The sequence below is a fragment of the Phocoena phocoena genome, chromosome 9, assembly GCF_963924675.1.
Source record: "Phocoena phocoena chromosome 9, mPhoPho1.1, whole genome shotgun sequence".
Classification (NCBI taxonomy): domain Eukaryota; kingdom Metazoa; phylum Chordata; class Mammalia; order Artiodactyla; family Phocoenidae; genus Phocoena; species Phocoena phocoena.
The window spans coordinates 15496257-15518237 of NC_089227.1; the positions used below are offsets into that span (position 1 = coordinate 15496257).

Genomic DNA, 21981 nt, shown 5'->3' on the forward strand with positions numbered 1-21981 from the left:
GGACAAATGGTAAAAGCAAAGCTATACAGACAAAATCTCACACAGAAGCATACACATACACACAGAAAGAGGAAAAAGGGAAAAAATAATAAATCTTGCTCTGAAAGTCCACCTCCTCAATTTGGGATGATTCGTTGTCTATTCAGGTATTCCACAGATGCAGGGCACATCGAGTTGATGGTGGAGCTTTAATCCACTGCTCCTGAGGCTGCTGGGAGAGATTTCCCTTTCTCTTTGTTCGCACAGCTCCCAGGGTTCAGCTTTGGATTTGGCGCCGCCTCTGTGTGTAGGTCGCCTGAGGCGTCTGTTCTTCGCTCAGCCAAGACAGGGTTAAAGGAGCCGCTGATTCGGGGACGCTGTCTCACTCAGTACGCAGGGAGGGAGGGGTACGGAGTGCAGGGTGAGCCTGCGGCGGCAGTGGCCGGCGTGACGTTGCACCGGCCTGAGGCGCGCCATGCGTTCTCCCGGGGAAGTTGTCCCTGGATCCCGGGACCGTGGCGGTGGCGGGCTGCACAGGCTCCCCGGAAGAGAGGTGTGGAGAGTGGCCTGTGCTCGCACACAGGCTTCTTGGTGGCAGCAGCAGCAGCCTTAGCGTCTCATGTCCGTCTGGGGTCCGCGCTGTTAGCCACGCTGGAGTCTTGCTATTGAATTGTATGAATATTTTATATATTTTGGATATTAATCTCTTTCCAGATATATGATTTGCAAATATTTTTTCATATTTGGTAGGTTGCCTTTTCATTTTGTTGATGGTTTCCTTTGCTGTGCAGAAGCTTTTTAGTTCAGTCCCACTTAGTTTTGCTTTTGTTGCCTTTGCATTTGGTGTCAAATCTAAAAATCATTGCCAGGACCAGTGTCACGTAGTTTACTGCATATGTTTTCTTCTAGGAATTGTATAGTTTCAGATCTTACAATCAGGTCTTTAACCATTTTGAGTTAATTTTTGTATATGGTGTAAGATAATGGTTCAGTTTCAGTCTTTTGCATGTGGCTGTCCAGTTTTCCCAGCACCATTTATAGAAGAGGCTGTCCTTTTTCCATTTTATGCTCTTGGTTCCTTTGTCATAAATTAATTGACCATACATGTGTGGGTTTATCTCTGGGCTCTCTATTCTATTCCACTGAGTTATGTACGTTTTTATGCCAGTACCATACTCCTTTGATTACTGTAGGTCTATAACATGGTTTGAAATGAAGAAGCATGATGGCTCCAGCTTTTTTCTTCTTAAGATTGCTTTGGATATTTGAGGTTGTTTGTGGTCCATACATATTTTAGGGTTGCTTGTTTTATTTCATCAGTCTATTCTTAACATGCTGTTTTCATAATAGCACACTGTTTCTGGTCCTCTTCCTTTACAGTCACTTTATATATATATATGTCTCCCCAGAATTATTCAATATTTTCCAAGTCCAGAGATGTGGGAGATATTTCTGAGCAGCGCTTGCTCTCTGGTCTAATTATTTAAACATATTTATTGATTTAAACAAACTAAAATAGTTATAGTGAAGGTAAAATGGTACACTTACATTTCAAGGTTCCCACAATTTGCAGTTAACTAAGATAATGCATGTCTGTCTCCCCAGCTTGTGAATGTGACACTGATGGGACCATTTCGGGTGGCCTTTGTGTGAGCCGCTCTGATCCTGACTTGGGGTCTTTGGCCGGCCAGTGCCTGTGTAAGGAGCCGAGTGCGACCGATGCAAGACCAACCACTACAGACTGACCGTCACCGACCCCCTGGGCTGTCAGCGTTAAGTCAACAGGGCCTGGGCCGCCAACCTGAATGCATTTAAGGCTTGGAGCTGCCTCTGTCACGTCTAAAATTTGGTCATTGTAAGTACCTGAGTCCTACCAGCCTCTGGATTTTTTTTATTTTTAAGTGTACCAAACCTCCCACAAATTTTAGTAAGTTAGTGGAGAACTTTTTTAGGTGGTTTGCTGAGTTTATCATGAAGAACCAACAGGGGGTGCTCACATTTTCGCTGCTGGAGCAAACACAGGGGGAAATGCCAAGAAATTTAATGCCAAGTTATGAAAACTTAAAAAACCTCCACTAGGAGTCTACTCTACAGATTTGTAAAATTACATTAGGCATTTTTGCATAGGTTGATGACTTCTTAGGCAATTTTCAAGTGGGGGGGTTTCTTTTTATTTTTTTAAATTATTTTTTCCCTCTCACACTGATTTTAGTATTGTTTTATGTTCTCTGTCAAAGAAAAGGAAAGAAAGAAGCAAGGGAAGTGGCTGTGGGAAAATAGAAATAACCTCAGAGTTTTCTGGGGCCAAATGGGGAGGTCATTGGCTCTAGGATCACAGAAACTCAGGGCTGCCTGGGGTCTCACAGAGCTGCTAATTCCACAGAGCATCTGGGTTAATTATTTCCCTTTGGTCATAGTGTCATGCTCTGTGGTTTTGCCCATATAAGGAACTGGATTATTTGCATGTTTAGAAAGCAGCAAGATGAATCATTCTGTTAAAAAAAAAAAAAAGCTCTTCTTTTTGGACTTGATGCAAAATTAAATTTCAGCATAATGAATTATGTAATTTCCTATTATACCTTTCAGTACTCCTGGCATTTCCCCTGATTCACTAACCTTATGCCCTCCAGCAAATGGACCAAACGTTGGTTTTTTGTTTTGCTTTGTTTTTTCTTTTGTAAGAGATTTAGTTACACATAATTCACACACAGTTCACTTTTTGAAGTGTACAATTCAGTGATTTTTTAGTATATTCAGAGTGTATAACCATCACTACAGTCAATTTTAGAATATTTTCATTACCCCAAAAAGAAATATGAAGAAGCATTATTCACAACAGTCAAAAGGTAGAAGCACCCCAAGTATCCATCAGTGAATGGATGGATAAACAAAGTGTGGTAGGTAAACACAGTGGAATATTATTCAGCCTTAAAAAAGGAAGGAAATCCTGATCCAGTCTATAATATGGACGGACCTTGAAAACATTATGCTAAGTGAAATAAGCCAGATCCCAAAGGAAAAGTATTGAATGATTCCACTAATATGAAGTATCCAGGGTAGTCAAATCCATATTTTTTTTTTTGTTTTTTTTGGTTTTTTTTGCGGTATGCGGGCCTCTCACTGTTGTGGCCTCTCCTGTTGCGGAGCACAGGCTCCGGACACGCAGGCTCAGCGGTCATGGCTCACGGGCCCAGCCGCTCCGCGGCATGTGGGATCTTCCCAGACCGGGGCACGAACCCACGTCCCCTGCATCGGCAGGCGGACTCTCAACCACTGCGCCACCAGGGAAGCCCTCAAATCCATATTAACAGAATGTAGAATGGCGGTGGCCAAGGGCTGGGGGGAGGGAGGAAGAATGGGGAGAAATGGTATTTAATGGGGACAGAGTTTCAGTTTTGCAAGAGGAAGAGAGTTCTGGAGATTGACTGCACAGCAGTGTGAGTGTACTTAACGTTGTTGACCTGTACACTTAAAAATGGTGAAGATGGGGCTTCCCTGGTGGCGCAGTGGTTGAGAGTCCGCCTGCCGATGCAGGGGACACGGGTTCGTGCCCCGGTCTGGGAGGATCCCACATGCCGCGGAGCGGCTGGGCCCGTGAGCCATGGCCGCTGGGCCTGCGCGTCCGGAGCCTGTGCTCCGCAACGGGAGAGGCCACAACAGTGAGAGGCCCGCGTAACGCATAAAAAAAAAAAAAAAAAAATGGTGAAGATGGTAAATTTTCTGTTTTACGTATTTTACCATAAAAAAGAAAAGAAAGGAAACCCCATGCTTTAGCCGCCACCTCCCTATCCCCCCCAGCCCTAGGCAAGCACTAATATCCTTTCTGTTTCTATAGATTTGTCTGTCTTGGACATTTCATACAAGCGGAGTCATATAATATGTGGTCTTTTGTGTCTGGCTTCTTTTGCTTACCATCATGTTTTCAAGGTTCACCCATGTTGTAGCAGATATCAGTACTTCGTTTCTTTTTATCGCTGAATAATATTCCATTGTATGGGTATACCACAATTCATCTACTCGTCAGTTGACGGACATTTGGGCTGTTTCCATGCACATTGGCTTTTCCTGCAGGGGAAATACACATCTTTCTCTGATTGCACAATTTCTTAGCCTTTACAACATAAGCGGGATTAGCATTGCCAGTGGGTGGAAGAGAAAGAGGAGAGAGGGAATGGAAAAGAAAAAGTAACGAGGTGCTAAGAAAGAGAGAGGAGAGAAAGGGTTATCATAGGTGCCTCTGCCGGAGAGTGAGCTGTCGGTAATAACGGTGACACTTAGAAACCCTTCCCCTAGTCACCCGACCCAGCCAGCATCATTCAGAATTGTGCCCAGCTCTGCAGCATGCATGACCTCTTGTCTCCTCCTAATTGCCATCCAGTAGAACCACATGAGGGCTGCAAAAGTGTCTGGCACTGCATTTCCTGTGCGGGGTTAAATGCAGTCCAGTAATGGTGCAGCCAGGCAGACAGTGAACTTGGCAGGGCAGGCTGCTCTGTGTTCTCGTGGCCCCGTGTTTTGCTCAGTGTAAGCTGTTAAGGACATTTACCAGCGTGGAGAAATCAAAATGAGAATAATTGTGTATGCTGTGCTTTCAGCCTGTGACTGTAACTCCCTAAGGATTATGCCACTCTTGACCTGTGATGTGGAAACAGGCCAATGCCTGTGTCAGTCTCTTGCTACTGGACCACACTGTGAAGAATGCACTATACGTATTTGTCTCTGATTTCGCCTTTAGGGAGTGATGCAGTCTTCTACTGGCATTGCCTAGAAGAGACTTGGTCCTGTTGATTGCTTTCCTTGTCCTATTGTATTTCGGTACTCCCGTGGTAAAAGTATTTACACTACAGGAATCAGCGAACACTGGGAATAACCCCCCCCCCCCCATCTTTCTGCAGAGAGCTAGTTGTTAAACATTTACTAGCACCGTGACTTTTACCAGTTGGGACAGAATCAACCCAGGCACTGACAGCAATAGTTTTATCCTCTGTTCTCTTGGAAGTACCAAGCAGTAGAATATAAGAGCATTTATCTGGCCCCCTTGTTAAACCCACCAGATCGTGGGGCCTTTTCTTCTGTCTCTTATACACAGTCTCTTTCCCACCTTTACCACTCCATGCCTAAAAATATTTTGGATGAGCTCATTAAAAAAAACAACAACCCTTAGGTTTAAATGTATTGTAGATTCCTGTGGGAAATAAACCCTTGGATTTTTGACAGACTCCACTACCCACTTGAGCATGTATGTCTCAAATTAGCAAAATAAAGCATTTTTCACTCCATAAGAAATGTGTCACGCATTTAGGGAGTTAAAAACCCGGCTCTTTTCTTTGTCCTCTGATCTTGGCAGCCCACCATGACATTTTAGAAAGAAAAAACAAAAATTTAACCTAATAAAAGAACAGTGACCTTGATGTGTCTGAAGAAATGTAGCTGATAAATAAGAAACATATGTCTGTTACGACATAGTTTTGTGCTAATATTGTAAGTTGCTTTACTGAAAACACATGGGGATGGGGCAGAGGAGGTGGGGAAAGAAAGCAAGGAAGTAAATATGTAGAGGGAACTCTGTACGACGGGACAAGTAATCTAGAAGTTTCACGTTGGAAGGTGCTCCATGCCGAGCTCCATGACCGTGAGTGGACAACACAAAAAAAGAGTGCAGAGCTGGTGAACAGATCAACAGAGACACCAGGTCAGATCATTCCAGACAAACCTTAGACACGGGCTGCCTTTTTTCGTTGGCTTGTGAACTGCCACTGTGTACTTAATTGTGTCTGCAAAAGGAAAGTGAGCAGGGGCCGGTGATGGGGGAACTTGTCCATCATAGCTGAGCCGAGGCATCTGCTTGGTACCGCACATCTGTCAGTGGTGCCCTGGATGGTCCCCTGGGGGGCCAACATGACAGCGTACCCTAGAGGGGGTTTTCACAACCCCATCCTGGATAAAGCAGCTCAGTTCACATTGTTTTTGCCTAAACTAAAGTTTGGTTTTGGGAAAAATATCAAAGGCCCTTTGCTGCGTTTTGTAACAAACTATGTCAACTTTTGATATTTAAAATAAATCTTTTTGAGTAAACTGGACATAAAATTTTTCCAAGATGACAACTAAAAGCATACAGATACTTAACCAATTTCAAATGAGAGTTCCGTGCCTACTAAGATGTTAATTCTATCTGAGTTTGTTAAATCGAGATTTGAGGCGGAAGTCTTTTTCTGAGTATTTTACAGTGAATGTCAGACTTAAGAAGTAGCTGTTTATATCTCACCAGCTGTTTATATCAAATAAAGGTCAAGATGTTGCAATGATGACAAAAGTCTTGAATAGAGTTGAGTCTCTCACACAGGGAGAGTATGTTAGCCAAAACAATTATTTATAAGCAAGTGATTCTACCAAACTGTGATAGTCGTATAAGATGTTAAAATCAGCCTGAATGATTTTTTTTTTAGCCCCAAACGTTGCCATAGTGTGTAAGTAAAAATCCCTAGGGATTTTATGGTAAGGGACTGAAAGCAGTTGCAAGTAGGCTAGTCGAAGAATTTCTCCTGGCTGACCTTAGACAACCCAGCTTGAAGCTAACATTGACGCTGTCAGAGGAACTGTGAGATTTCCACTGCATTTCTTTCTCTTTTTTTTTATTGGAGTATAGTTAATTTACAGTGTTGCGTTAGTTTCAGGTGTACAGCAAAGTGATTCAGTTACACATGTACATATATCTATTCTTTTTCCGATTCTTTTCTCATTTAGGTTATTGCAGAATACTAAGTAGAGTTCCCTGTGCTATATGGTAGGTCCTTTTTGATTATCCATCGCATTTCCATTCAAAGCAATACATAGACAAACCCCCGTCCCCTTCATTTCAAGTCCTAGAAATGGGAGGTGTGTGTTTTTAGAAGATCATTACCAAGTGCGTAGGCGAGCAAGCTACTGTGTGATTGTTCAGGCTACATGGCTGTTTGCTATGCGTCGATGGAACGCTAGTGCTTTTAATATTACACTTCAGAGCAGCAGATGTCTTGAAGGCTGGAATCCACTGAGCATTTTCTCTTTGTAGGTTGGATACTGGGGACTGGAAAATCACCTCCACGGATGTTCTCCCTGTGACTGTGATATTTGAAGTGCTTATTCCAACGTGTAAGTCAGTAAAATGAATGACGAAGTTTTGTGGCAATATTCCTCACTCCCATTTCCATCAAATAAACAAAAGCACATCTCACTTGGACATGCTTATAGACATAGGTGAAGGAGTTCATTCCATGACAAGCAAAGGGCATTGAAAAGCTGCGATCTTGAGACATTAACGGTAGCCCGACTGATTTCTTTCACTTCAGATATTTCCACGGGTGAGATACCCAGGCAGTAGAACTGTCATCCCGAGGTGGTATGAAAGATGCCTGCAAATGTGTGACCTGACCTGCCTAAAAGTCCAACCTTTTGTCAGCCTGTAAAGAGAGGTCCTGCAGTCTCCTTTGCCCAGTTTATAGAGCAGAATCAGAGAGCCTCTGAGGAGAGAAGTGGCAAGCAAGGTTTCATTGACCTGGATTTGCTTGTCAAGACTAGACCTGTAGAATGGAGAGAACAAACTTATGGTTACTAGCAGGGGAAGGTGGTGGTGGTGCGGTCAGGGGGACGGATAGTTAGGGAGTTTGGGACTGACATGGACACACTGCTGTATTTAAAATGGATAACCAGCAAGGACCTACTGTATAGCACAGGGAACTCTGCTCAATATTACGTAACAACCTAAATCGGAAAAGAATTTGAAAAAGAATAGATGCATGTATGTGTATAACTGAATCACTTTGCTGTACACCTGAAACCAACACATCATTGTTAATTAACTCTACTCCAATATAAAATAAAAAGTTTAAAAAACAAACAAATAAACAAAAAAACCAGACCTGTAGATCCGTTGTTTCTCCACATCCTCCCCAGGATGGTTGATTGTTGGTTTCAAAGAATGGGTCCAAACCCAAGGGGCATTTAGCCCAACACCCCCAAGGCCCTTATCTTACACCCGTCCCTCCTCCACATTTTTTTAGGAGGTGGGTTTGTTTTCCCTCAGGTGCTCACCCGAGGATGGGCGGTGTGATTGTCGTCCGCATGTCACAGGTCGCAGCTGCACTGAGCCGGCGCCCAGCTATTTCTTTGCTCCTTTGAATTTCTACGTCTACGAGGCAGCGGAAGCCACGCCACTCCAGGGACTGGCTCCTTTGGTTCGTATTTCATGGACTCTCTTTACAGACTTCATTTGAGGCGGTGTGGGTAAATACACACACCCTTGAGATCGTGGGTAAGTTACCCGGAAGAGAGTGGTTTTGCCCACAAACACAGCAGAGTGGAACTGCAGATTCTATAAAGTCTTGAGGGCAGAGTCTGCATTTTGTTCATCTTTGTATCCCTGTTCTGGCACAGAGCCGAGTGTGAATTGCATTAAGTTGTGATGAAATGGACTTGAGTTTTGCTCTTTCAAGGTACCCATCAGATAGAATGTGTTCACTGAGCATTTCCTGGTCTGTCTCCCTGACAACACTGTAAACCGTGAGAGGGAAGGGAGGATGTGTACCCCATCGCCTCTGTTGCTCTAGTGACAAGCACTATGATTGGTGCATAGTCGGAAGCCATGGCTCTCTGCTAATGAATGAATGAATACGGTACTGAGCTAAGTGTAAGATGTGCTCGCTGGCCTCCTGAAGCTCATCTCGGATTAGCAGTCCTCAGTGCTGTTCATAGGAGTGTGTGATTGGAAATGTCGCTTGGTCTGCTTCATTCCCTACAAGTCAGCAGTCCTGCGGGAGATGCTCCCTAAAAATATTTATCCCAAAGTCTTATGAGGGGGGCAAACCCAGGCATCTGAACCCATCAGAGAAAATACAGGTTAGCCTCCCATGACACTCTTATGCCTTTGAGTCCAGCCACAAGCAGGAATATGAAAAAGGAAAAGGCGATGTGAGGCGAACGACTTCAAGGGGAGAAGGCATGTGAAAGTTGATTCTGGAGACAGGATTTGGATAGAAAATTGGGAACTCATTCCAGGTTCCAGTGACTAAGTCTTTTCCTGAGGTCTCTTCCTTATCTGGACACGACTGGTGGGAGGGATGAAAATACCCCTTAAGAGGCTTGGAATTTGCTTTTTTTTTTTTTTTTTTTTTTTTTTTGCCGTACGCGGGCCTCTCACTGTTGTGGCCTCTCCCGTTGCGGAGCACAGGCTCAGTGGCCATGGCTCACGGGCCCAGCCGCTCCGCAGCATGTGGGATCTTCCCGGACCGGGGCACGAACCCATGTCCCCTGCATCGGCAGGCGGACTCTCAACCACTGCGCCACCAGGGAAGCCCGGAATTTGCTCTTTTACTGACTGAGATTAGGGCAAGAAGAGGAGGCTTACACTGTCCCGACCTAGGCTCACAACTGCGGTGGGTGGAGTCAAGATAAAGCAATCCTATGTCTAGATTCTTCTTCATTGCTTTTAGTATTGCAGGTTTATGATGGTAACTGAAAGAAAAAAAAAAGCTTTGGGAAAAGAATATTGATATTTATATTTAGGCTAAAACTATCATGAAATAATAGGAAAAAAATATATGTATATACAGGTGATCTTGGCCCCTGGTTCCTGACACAGAGCTCCCAAATCCTTTGGACTTTCCTGGGTGATAAGAGTGTCATGTGTTCTGATGAGGTGACTCTGGGTGGGCTCCTGGATGGCTTCAGTATGGTGGCTGGTCATCAGAAAGACCAAGCCATGATTAGAAGCTTGAAACTTTTGCCTCCACCCACCAGCCTCCAGGAAGGGGAGAGGTGAGGGAGACTGAGGTAATGATCCATCATGCGTGTGGGTTGAAGACGCCATCCAATTCCCGAAAGTACTGGGTTCAGAGAGTTTCGAGGTTGGTGACCATATCTGTGTGCTGGGAGGGTGGTGCATCCCAACCACAAAGGGACAGAAGCTCCCGTGTCTGGGATCCTTCCGGTCCGGTGTACATCTTCATCTGTGTGTTTATCTGTCTCCTTCATCATATCCTTTATTATATAACAAACCAGTAAATATAAATAAGTGCTTCCCTGAGTTCTGTGAGCCATTCTAGCAAATGATCGAACTCAAGGAGGGGGTCACAGGAACCCCCGTTTATAGCCAGGTACATAATGCTGAGCTCCAGGCTAAGACTGGCGTAGAAAGGGATTAGTTAGCATCTCTGCCCTCTAGAAGTTTTTAACCATAGCTGATATTTTTCATAGATAGCTCAGGATGGGAGCAGTGCCATACAACAAGGAGAGTCCGTAAGTGCATTAGGATTTTGGAGTCACGACTGATCCTTTACGAATGGTCTTAACACACAGGTAGAATCATTTGCCTGAGACCAGAAAGCCATGAGCGTTTCCATTGGTGGATGAGGGGAGAAGACAGTCCAACCAGAAAAGTTCTAAGTAACAGTTCAGAGGAAAAGCAACGCAGGTGTATTTGCAGGTAGAACAGAAAGTTTCTATAGGAAAGGGATACTGGAAGAGAAAATTAGATTCTCCTATTAAAGAGGCTAAATTTTCTTGGGGCAATGAGAACTCGTTGAAACCTTCTGAGCAAAGGCATGACGTGATGAAGATTGTCCTCTGTGCCCTTACGGACACCATCCAGGAGAAGTGGAGCCTGGGGTGGAGGGACTCAGGATGCAGTAGTCCAGACAGGGAAGGAGAAGGGGCAAGGTTCAGGGAGAAGAGAAAGGATGGGGATGGAGACATGAAAGGACATGAATCCAAGACCCCAGCTTTCAAATAATTGTTTTAATACTCAAATAGGAGAGCTAAGAAGAATGACAGTTAACTTTGTTGGTGGGTCTTCAGAAAGATATGTATATTTGTATCTACATCTACCTATCTATCTATCATCTCTCAATCACTTGTTTACCTATTATCTGTCATCTATCTATCAGCTATCTGTTCACCTATCATTTACCTACCTATCTATCTAATCTTTCTCAGTCTGTCTGGGCTGCTAAAAATACCATAGACTGGGTAGCTTATAAACAACATAAACTTATTTCTCACAGTTCTGCAGACTGGGAAGTCTAAGGTCAAGTGCCTGCAGATTCAATGTCTGAGACCCACTTCCAGGTTCTTAGATGGCTGAGTCCTCACATGACAGGGGAGCTCTCTGGGGCCTGTTTTATAAGGGTACTAGTCCTAATCACCTCCCCCAAACCCCACTTCCTAATACCATCAACTGGGGATTCGATTTCAACATGAATTTGGGAGAGGGGGAGTGGGATACAAACCTTCAGTCTGTGGCAATATCCTTGCTACTCAAAATGTGGTGTGTAGACCAACAATAGTGTCATCACTTGTGGATTCATTAGACTTGGAGGCTCTGAGGCCCCACCCAGACCTATTGAATCCAATCAACATGTTAGCAAGATCCCCAGGTGATCTGTACACAGTTTGGGAAACACTGGCTTGTTATAGAAACTAACTGTGGTCACAAAAGTTAATATTGATTGAATTTAACATGGTACGGCATTTAATGTAGTATAATATAAAGTTAATTCCATAATATGTTTTCTGTATAAAAGTGGTAAAATAGCTTATAATTTTGTGTTACAAGATGAACACAATAGATGAGAGGGAAAAAATGAAGAGGACAAACAAACGTAATCCAGTGTGGCCTGTCCAAAGGGTCCTGATCACAAGGTTGAGGAGCTGGTCGGAGAGCATGGCTGAGAGTCTGAACAGTGACCACAGAGTATGAGGGTTCCTGAAGTTGACTACAGCTGACCTCAAGGCTGCCTGCTCACGATGAACAACCAGGGCACCTGTGAAGTTAAAAACCTTGACTGTAAAACCAACAATGAAACATCAAGCAAACATCGATGTCTAGGGTACAGTGAGAATTTGGAAATGAGCAATTGGAGATTCTAACTGGGTCGGCAGCTGAATGACTAAGGAGATGATATAAAACAGAGTCCCATAAAACCCAGGATTTTAAGGAAACTGGAGTTGCATCAATGCTAGTCTGCTGTTTTAATAGTTTGGTTGGTGGAATCTTGCTATCCCGGTATAATCTCTCATGGGAACGTTTAAGACCAGATTCTGCAAACCATGAGAACTAAAAGAAATTGGTCTGGAGAGTGTTAAAATTACAACATCTAATGATCTTTGAATCTGTATATCATGCATATTGTTAATTTTCAAAACACCACAAAACCAATAGAAAAGAAGTGCTTTCAAAGTTTAGAATTGCACTGGTTGAGCAACCCTTAAAAAAAAAAAAAAAAACCGGGCTTCCCAGGGGGCGCAGTGGTTGAGAGTCCGCCTGACGATGCAGGGGACACGGGTTCGTGCCCCGGTCCGGGAAGATCCCACATGCCGCGGAGCCTGCGCATCCCGAGCCTGTGCTCCGCAACGGGAGGGGCCGCAGCAGTGAGAGGCCCGTGTACCGCAAAAAAAAAAAAAACCCAACACAGAGTTTTAGGACCACTAAAAATTGCCCCTTTTCATAGAGAAACAAAAAATTATAAGCTGCCTCTATGTGTTCTTCCTGAAGCTATTGAGTGAGAATCACGATTACCTTTTTTTTTTTTTTTTTTTTTGCGGTACGCGGGCCTCTCACTGCTGTGGCCTCTCCCGTTGCGGAGCACAGGCTCCGGACGCGCAGGCTCAGCGGCCATGGCTCAAGGGTCCAGCCGCTCCGCGGCATGTGGGATCTTCCCGGACCGGGGCACAAACCCGTGTCCCCTGCATTGGCAGGCGGACTCTCAACCACTGCGCCACCAGGGAAGCCCACGATTACCTTTTAAAGTGTGGTATAATCTGAAACTCTTGAACTCTGGTAAAGTTGGAACTTTTGTTGGTTACTTAAACAGTCGTTTCTTTTTAAGGTACTAGCAACAGCTCTGCCTACGTGTGATGTGTATTTGCAGCAACAAGGAGATGATTTCGTAACTGACAGAGGAAGCATAATACTGAAGAGAAATCAGAAGCAAAGCATTCGAGCAGATGAGCAGAATAAGGTAAATCATTTCTTCAGGGTCGTTGTCTGTTGTACTGTAAGCACATAACCCGGGTAGTGCATTTAGAACCATGCGTGGCCCGTGTAAGTGATCAGCCAGTGTAAGCCCTATTATCCTGGAGAATAGAATGAAGGAAAGGAAGAAGCCAGCTGAAAGTAATTCGAGGCTCTGGGGAAAACTTCAATAGCTTTATTTCTCTACAAAATGAAAATTTCTGGAAAATAAGATTTTGGAGAGTTGAAGAGTCAGACTCTGAATTTACACTTTCTTATCATGTTAGAAAGGAGAGATACAGTATTGAGGAATGGCTGTCTTCCCAGTTGGAGAAAGGACATGTTAATGTCCCTGGGGGTGGTGTGTGACCGTGCCCTTGAATCTGAGATGGATGTAGTTGGTCATTGCCGGCGTGAGTGCCAGGGTGATGCCGCCTCCACAGGGCCCTCCCTCTGATGGTTTCAGAAGGCCAGAGGAGACCTGAAGACCTTGTAGCTAGCCCACTAGCATTCACTTGAGGTCAGGGCCACTTTAGGCCTGTTTGTTTGTTTGTTCATTTGTTATGCCGGGGTCTTTACTGAGCACTCTCGTGTGCGTATGCATGAAGGGGCATGTTGGAAAAGCAAAGGAAAGCAGACGTTAGCTGTCTTGTTCATAAACCCAGCAGCTGAAACAGTTCCTTATTCATACGAGACTTTCTCGAGTGGATGAAATGATTGATTGAATGAAAATGGAAATACCTAGACATTAGAGCCTGCCCTTAAGATTGTGGTGGGGGAAATGAGCCACGTATACAAACAATGAATGCATGGCAGGGTGGGGTAAGTATCATATCATAAAGAGGTGTACATAATGTGATACAGATTCCACTTAAGGAGAAACACCTCCAACCGAGAGGATAAGAGAAGGCTTCATAGATGGCGTTCTTCCTTCCAGGCCCATGTACACCAAGTCACAGAGGCTTTGCTCTTTATTCTCCTTGTTTCTGTTGCCATGCCACACGCCCATGAAGCCTTCTCTGACTCTTGGCATTCTCAATCTGAAGCCCACCTGAAAGAGAAAAGTAGGGAGTGCCCTTGTTCACCGTGGCAATGATCAGCGAACTTCTAAATTTTACTGTGCGTAAGTATTGCCCAGGGAGATTGTTTAGAATTCAGATGCTAGGGCCTTCCACTTGAGATGCTGAATCAGGGAATGTGAGACTAGTCAAGTTTTTTCAGGTAGCTCTATACACGGGACTATTGTATTGGATAATGCAAATATAGAACATTTTTATTGTAGAAAACTCAATTAGGCAGTATTTGCTCTAGAGCAATGAGGTTCAAATTGGAACCATCAAAGACTTAGGAAAACATGGGTACATTTTGTGAGCTTCTTTTGGATTTAAATATTTGAGGTGTTTGGCACAATGATTTAAAAAAAAAAAACCCACACATTTTGGATCATTTGGAGGGAGAAAAGAAATCTGCATGTTTGCCGAGCGCCCCAAGTGATCCGAGTGGTCCCTGGTAGCACTTTGAGAAACACTGCTCAAAGCATCCATGGCCTCCTCTCCTGACTCTTGCCTGAAATGACCACCTCTGTATTACTGACTTGCAAAACTTCTGGTCATCCCTTAAGACCCAATTCAGATTTATCTTTCTCTGACATTCCCTAGCCTGACATCTGGACATAATTAATCGTTTCTATCTCTGGAGTCCCATAGGTCAGTAATTTTCAAACTACAGGTCATGCCTATTAGTAAGTAGGTCATGAAATCAATTGACCGGATCAGTTTAGTACAACAGAAGAATATACAACAAGAGCATTTTTTGGTGAAACTTTTATTTCAGTTTTATATAAATGCGTGTGCGTGCGCGCGCGTGCACTGAGTCACTGTCTTAGGTTGGATTCTCTACGATCAGAGATTACAACAGAGATCTGGGCGCATGTGTTTTACTAAGGAAGCACTCATCAGGAGAAACCTGTCAGGGAGGAGGGCAGTAGGCTGGGGAGCGGGGAAAGTGAGGCAAGGATGGCAGCTAGGCCTTGCCTGAGTCTAGCCTTGCCTGATCCCCTGGGGAAGCTGTGAAGCAGAAATTGCACCACAGAGTTGTCCCCCAGTGAGGCCCCAGGGCTGTCTTCTCATGTCAGGCAGACACGGCTGTAGGCTGCCAGGGCAGATGCAGATCACCTCCCAGGTGAGGTGGCTCACATCAGCCAAGGGCAATTCTCAAGAGAAGGGAGCAGTGGTGAGACATAGCAACCAACAATCCCAGGAGCTGGTGGCGAGATAGAGTGGCCCAGTAAAGGGGACCAGGCAGTACACTAACAGCACAGACTTAAGTTCACTCCCGCATGCTCAGACCCATGTGCAGGGCCAGGGCAAAATAAAAATTAAAATGCAGGGCCCCCTATTCAGAAATTAGGGAAAGGGCCCTTGAAGATAGTAAAGTGTAAAGCTTTTTACTTTCTTCCATAGTCTCTCTCAACTTGTCAAAATATTTTTATGTGCTATTTAATGTCATCCTAAGTAAAGAAATATTAAAAATTTAAATTATTAACCTGAATTATATTATTTATCTCTATAGCATGCAGTGCCAATTTTAACTGCAAACATAAGAAATTCACGGTCACTGGGAGTGACAATGAGCTTGGCTATTCCTACTTGGTTCCCAAACCCATGCGTTTTCCCTGCTGGGGACACAGCATCACGTAAAGACCATTGGTTTAAGGAGTAAATAACATCTAGAAGAAAACTGCCCCATCTCACAGGGTGTCATTTCCAAGCTCGTGAAACGAATGCATCTTTTAGGGGCCCCATCCCACTGCCATCTCAGGTCAGCATCTTCTGGATGCCATGGTTTGTGTAGGAACAGTGGATCCCAAAGTCACATGACCACTGATACACTTCTTTTACTGTAGAGTGGATCCCTTGGGCTGAGGAAGTTGTGTTTTACGACACTGGTGAATTAGACACTCTTTGAGCTGTCAGAGAGTGGTGCTGACCAAGGCCATAGGGTGTCCGATTCTCACTGTGGGACACCACATGACATCGCCTTAGACCAAGGGATTCAATTCACTATCCTTCAGTATAGGGAGTCAGTGTCATATTTTGTAGAACATCTGGATGGTCCAGATTCTTTGGGGCTATACTGTTACAGAGAGCAGGAGAATTAATAGCTTTGGGGCAAGACTAAATATACACAATCGCCCATCCCAAGCGAATACAAATTGCTTCTGTTTCTTCTTCCTCATGGAGATAGAAGAAAACACATTTTGCATTTCAGTAGCTGCGTATCATGCACCAGGGTGGTGGTAACCGGCTCTGGTTATGAAACTCCTTCCAGCAGGACAGCTGCCAAGTGGGGCTACAACTTAGTTATATTAGTATAAAATTTGTAATGGGGGTATGATATGAGACCCACCACCAAGTCTTGAGAGTGGCACTTTGAGAATGCCTCTGATTTGCAATATTGCTTTTTATTTACTATCTTGGCTTGGTGCTGGTGGGGAGGGCAATGGAGGGTGGGCATTTCACAAGGTTTTACTCGGCCTTTCCTACTATAGGGGCACTAACATCAATGCCAACTGCCAAGCAGCTCCTTTCCAATACATATACAAGAATTAGAGGAAACAATCAATGGTTCAGTAAACCCAGAGAACTGACTGTGAGAAGAACCTGAGTCAGATCTCCATTTACTACCTGACCCTCATATGCCCTGTTCTAACAGGGGGACCATGATGGCCCTTTGGGTACCTGGTTCTCAGTATCAACTCAGATCCTGTATCCATTAGCCCTCGAAAGATCTAGGCATTTCTGCTTCCCCAATAGACTAGTAAATAAACATAGATCTCTTTGAGAGATAAGTGAGAGAATTGACACTTGCTGTGGTGTCGAAGAGTCTTTCCTCATTGGGACGCAGCCTCTCATTCAGTCACTGGGGTCTGAGTCTGAGAATTTGCTCAGCTCTATAAATTTGGGGAAGGATTATGTCTTTCTGTTGAGGTGGCTGAACTCAGCCTTCTGCCAGTTCGTACTTGATCACTTTGGAGTACACACGTTAGGCAATATCTTGTCGACTAGGAGCATCACGTTCTATTAGTCGTCTCCACAGAAGATTCCTGTAGGTCAGGCCCTCTTGTCTCCTATTCCAGCCTCGCTGACCATTATAATTATACCCATCTCGCTTTTGAGAGTTAAATGCTCCCCAGCCCTTGATAGTCCACGATCCTGTCCACCACAGTGATACTGAAGAGCTCAATTTTGTAATGGTTTAGGCTACCAGCCTACAGAGGGTACCCTATCCTCTGCCGCTCAGTGACGCTGGTGGCCCCTCACCAGTGCATTCCTCACCGTCTTGAAAAATGGACAAGGAATATAGTCAGCTGATGGGTTTTCCAGCCTTGCATCTTATACCCATTCAAGCATGCCTAGTTCTTTGAGCCTTATAGCCCATCCTCCCCAGCCTGCTACAGCAGTTCTGACAGCTCTGCTTCATTACTGTGGACCACAGCTTTCGCCAAGCATCTCGCAGGGCTCCAGGGCCCTTGCCAGGCTGCTAAATCCTTTATCACCGGTGACCCCAAACCAGCAAACTCTCCTTACCTGATTTCACATTCTGTCCCCTTGATCTGGCACCCCTCACGATCCATGCCCAGCCATCCTCTCCCAGTTGCTACTTGTTCGTGTTAACCAGGTCCTTCTCGGAGATGCAGCCCTTTCCCATCAGATCATGCTGCAACTTGACCCTAATTATCAGGCAAGTGGTCAGGAGGGGCAGATCCTCAGGAATGCACACGTTTTCTTTTAAGGTGCCTGCATCATTTGAGATTTCTGCCTCGTCTTCAAATGTGGCAGGGATAGAGGTGGGCGAGGATGGAGGGGGGGGCCTCTATTTTCGAATAAGTGTGAGTGGATTACTTCTATAGTCCAAGAGTGCTCAGGAGAACCTCAAGGTTCACGATTCTCACGTGCATCACCCATGCCTCAAGATCCCCCTGCTTCCCTGTGAAGGGAGGGACTGACTTGGGCATAGGTGACTTACCAGGGCTGAGAACTCAGCCTTCCCTGAAGTTCCGCAGCTCTTCCAATTAAGTCTTGTGGCTGGTCTTGAGCTCTTCCTGCCCTCTCACTAAAGGAGATGAGTTTCTGTAAATGCTGCCGGGGAGCCCTTCTGATTCTCATGCTTGACTCTAAGTTGCTGACCGATCGCCCTGAGCCTGCCATCGTCTTTCATTAAATGCGAATTTTTTTTTTTTTTTTTTTTTTGCGTTACGCGGGCCTCTCAATGCTGTGGCCTCTCCCGCCGCGGAGCACAGGCTCCGGACGCGCAGGCCCAGCGGCCATGGCTCACGGGCCCAGCCGCTCTGCGGCATGTGGGATCTTCCCGGACCGGGGCACGAACCCGCGTCCCCTGCATTGGCAGGCGGACTCTCAACCACTGCGCCACCAGGGAAGCCCAAATGCGAATGTTTTTGATGAAACATTTTTTTCATCAAAATGTTGCATAGAGATGAGTTTACATGTATCTCCGTCTCATTTCTTATTTACCTTTCTGTCTCCCACGCAAGATTCTAAACCCTTCTGTGGCTGGGAATCTGTCCTATTCGTATATGCATTCCTGATTCAGAGGTGGGGGTTGAGTTGTTACTAAATGAACATTTGTCAAATGAAGAGCAGTTTGTGGTAGATCACAGAGCAACTTGAACTCCAGGCTAAGTAATTTGGGCATGATGCTCTTGGCAGTGAGAAAGCATTTGAAATGCTTGTTGGCAGCAGTGTGCGGTATGTATTGGACTAGCGAGATCACGGAGAGAACAGCCAAGAGACTGTTGCAGCAATACAGGCAGAAAGTAACAAGAGGCAGCATTCCGGTGGAGGCTGGAAGTGTCGAGAGGCAGATGCAAAAGTCATCAAAGAAGTATTATCTATAGGGTCCAGATGGCCCCAGGCTGACATCCAGCATTGAGACCGGCAGGGCTGCTAATCAATCAAGTGTGTGAGCAGTTTTGTACTTATGTGCCCCCAGGCAGATGGGAGAAGATCATTTCTCATATTTGCATGGAAGAAACATCTAAAAAAAAAAATCTGGGTGGGTTTTATCATTGTCATGCACAATTAGGCAAAATCCATGAAGTGTAGGCATGGGAATATTTTCTTGCCCTCCGTATATTAGCCAGAACTCCACAGTCGGATCTGAGAAAAGCCAAGGTCACCAATGTGGAATCACTCAGTACATGACACGTGGAGTACATAATGTACTGGCCAGTGACAGTGCTTTCCAAGTGATTATTCTATACAGTAACGTATGTTCCAAAGCTGCAGATTCAGCACGTTTTTCTCCACTGTATGCTGGCCTGTATCCTGGTTGGAATAATTTATTCGGGACTCAGATGGATCATATACACATCAAGAAACCCGTGGGGAAAAAAAAAAGAAACCCGTGGGTTTTGTTTTTGTTTTTCTTCCCCGTGAACTCTTCCAGCCTTTCACTCTAGGCAAAGTTGTGTTTATTCCTCTCTGGCCAGCTGCCTGCTGTTTCTGTCGTTCTCCGAGGGCTGGTTCCTGGGGTGCCTGTTACGTGGATGGGACCTGGATTTGCCAGGGTTCTCGCTGGGCCCGGCTTGAGATTTGCTGTGGGGAACATCCCCATTCCCATGGATTTTGCTGTTGCCATTCGCTATGAAGCTCAGGTACCCTTTACTCCACTTCCACGGTGGTGGTTCCGAGCTGACTGAAATACATTCTCGGGCTAAGTGTTTCCATTCCAATCTTGCCTATGTTCATCTTAACAGGATTTGCAAAAAGTCAAACATCTGAAGAGCATTATAAACCAAAGGGTTTCCTAAAGATATTAAAGCAACACAGCCATACGCACACACGCCTTATTCTGTGGAGAGAAGCTAAAGCTGGGGCTATAGATTTAAGATACTAGTTCTAGGGAAGTGGCGATGGAATGTTTGTATAAGGACAATAAATAACTAAAATAATGCAAATCCTGCCCTCCTGGGACTGTTTTTTCCTAAAAATGTAATAAACCTGTGTAGAGGTTCAGACTCATAGGGATGCAGTACAGGCATTTATTTGCCCTTGGATTTTACCAGGAAACAAGAGAAAAGCTAAAAGCAGCCTGCGCTTCTTGCCTGCTACCTTTCTAGCCTTCCCCCACCCTTTGAGAAATATCTAAGAGGAAGAGAAACCAAATTAGAAAAACACTTGACCTAGAGCAGGGGCTCCTAACCCTTTCGTTGTATAACCTTTTCTTTGATGATCTGAAACCCCACAGACCATCTGCCCTGGAAAATATTTTATATGGCTGGGGGTGGCCTCAGAGCCCCCAGAGTCTCTCTAGGGACCACGTTCTGGAAGGGCTCACTTTCTATGGTATGACCAGAGCTGATGATCTGCTTTGAAACTCTTAACATGACATTGTTCTCAATTTCTCACTTACACGTGAAAGGCAAAGGACTTCAGGGAACTTTGACCTGGTGTGTATGACAAAGTCACTTTTTTTTTTTTTACATATGTGTATATACACATAAATATATTTAATTTTTGTATAGAGAGAACACATCTCTGATAGCTTTAAAAAGCTTTTCCTAATTGTAAGGCTTCCAGAGTTTAGGTAATTAGCATATGCTCTCTCTCTCTCTCTCTCTCGCTCGCTCGCTCGCTCGCTTGCTTGCTGTCTAGATATATGTGTGTGTGTATGTCTCTATATATGTATGTATTTATACAGATATGTATAAATAGATCTAATAATATAATAAATAATATAAACTTACATAATGTATATGCACTAATATGAAAGAAATACATCTTTTTGTGAAGGATTTTTTTGTTTCTGTGATCCAGGAACATGATTTTTTTAAAAATATCTTTATTGGAGTATAATTGCTTTACAAAGTTGTGTTAGTTTCTGTTGTACAACAAAGTGAATCAGCTATAAGTATACATATATCCCCATATTCCCTCCCTCTTGAGCCTCCCTCCCACCCTCCTTATCCCACCCCTCTAGGTGGTCACAAAGCACCAGCACCGAGCTGATCTCCTTGTGCTATGCGGCTGCTTCCCACTAGCTATCTGTTTTACATTTGGTAGTGTATATATGTCCATGCCACTCTCTCACTTCATCCCAGCTTACCCTTCCCCCTCCCTGTGTCCTCAAGTCCATTCTCTACATCTGTGTCCTTATTCCTACCCTGCTACTAGGTTCATCAGTACCGTGTTTTTAGATTCCATATATGTGCATTGGCATACGGTATTTGTTTTTCTCTTTCTGACTTACTTCACTCTGTATGACAGACTCTAGGTCCATCCACCTCATTACAAATAACTCAATTTCATTCTTTTTTATGGCTGAGTAATATTCCATTGTGTATATATGTGCCACATCTTATTTATCCATTCATCTGTTGATGGGCATTTAGGTGGCTTCCATGTCCTGGTTATTGTAAATAGTGCTGCAATGAACCTTGTGGTTCATGACTCTTTCTGAATTATGGTTTTCTCAGGGTATATGCCCAGTAGTGGGATTGCTGGGTCATATGGTAGTTCTATTTGTAGTTTTTTAAGGAACCTCCATACCATTCTCCATAGTGGCTGTATCAATTTGCATTCCCACCAACAATGCAAGAGTGTTCCCTTTTCTCCACACCCTCTCCAGCACTTATTGTTTCTAGATTTTTTGATGACGGCCATTCTGACTGGTGAGGTGATACCTCATTGAAGATTTGATTTGCATTTCTCTAATGATTAGTGATGTTGAGCATCCTTTCATGTGTTTATTGGCAGTCTGTATGTCTTCTTTGGAGAAATGTCTATTTAGGTCTTCTGCCCAGTTTTGGATTGGGTTGTTTGTTTTTTTGATATGGAGCTACATGATCTGCTTATACATTTTGGAGATTAATCCTTTGTCAGTTGCTTCATTTGCAAGTGTTTTCTCTCATTCTGAGGGTTGTCTTTTCATCTTGTTTACGGTTTCCTTTGCTGTGCAAAAGCTTTTAAGTTTCGTTAGGTCTCATTTGTTCATTT

At 44.3% G+C, this 21981-nt stretch overlaps 1 protein-coding gene across 1 annotated transcript in view; it reads left to right on the forward strand.

Moving 5' to 3' along the window:
* LAMB4 (laminin subunit beta 4) overlaps nt 1-21981 on the forward strand; it is a 112938-nt gene that overhangs the window by 36321 nt on the left and 54636 nt on the right. The window contains 6 exon segments of the mRNA XM_065883543.1: nt 1585-1677; nt 1680-1751; nt 4575-4683; nt 7030-7110; nt 8042-8192; nt 19446-19640. Coding sequence (XP_065739615.1) covers nt 1585-1677; nt 1680-1751; nt 4575-4683; nt 7030-7110; nt 8042-8192; nt 19446-19640 — 701 coding nt within the window.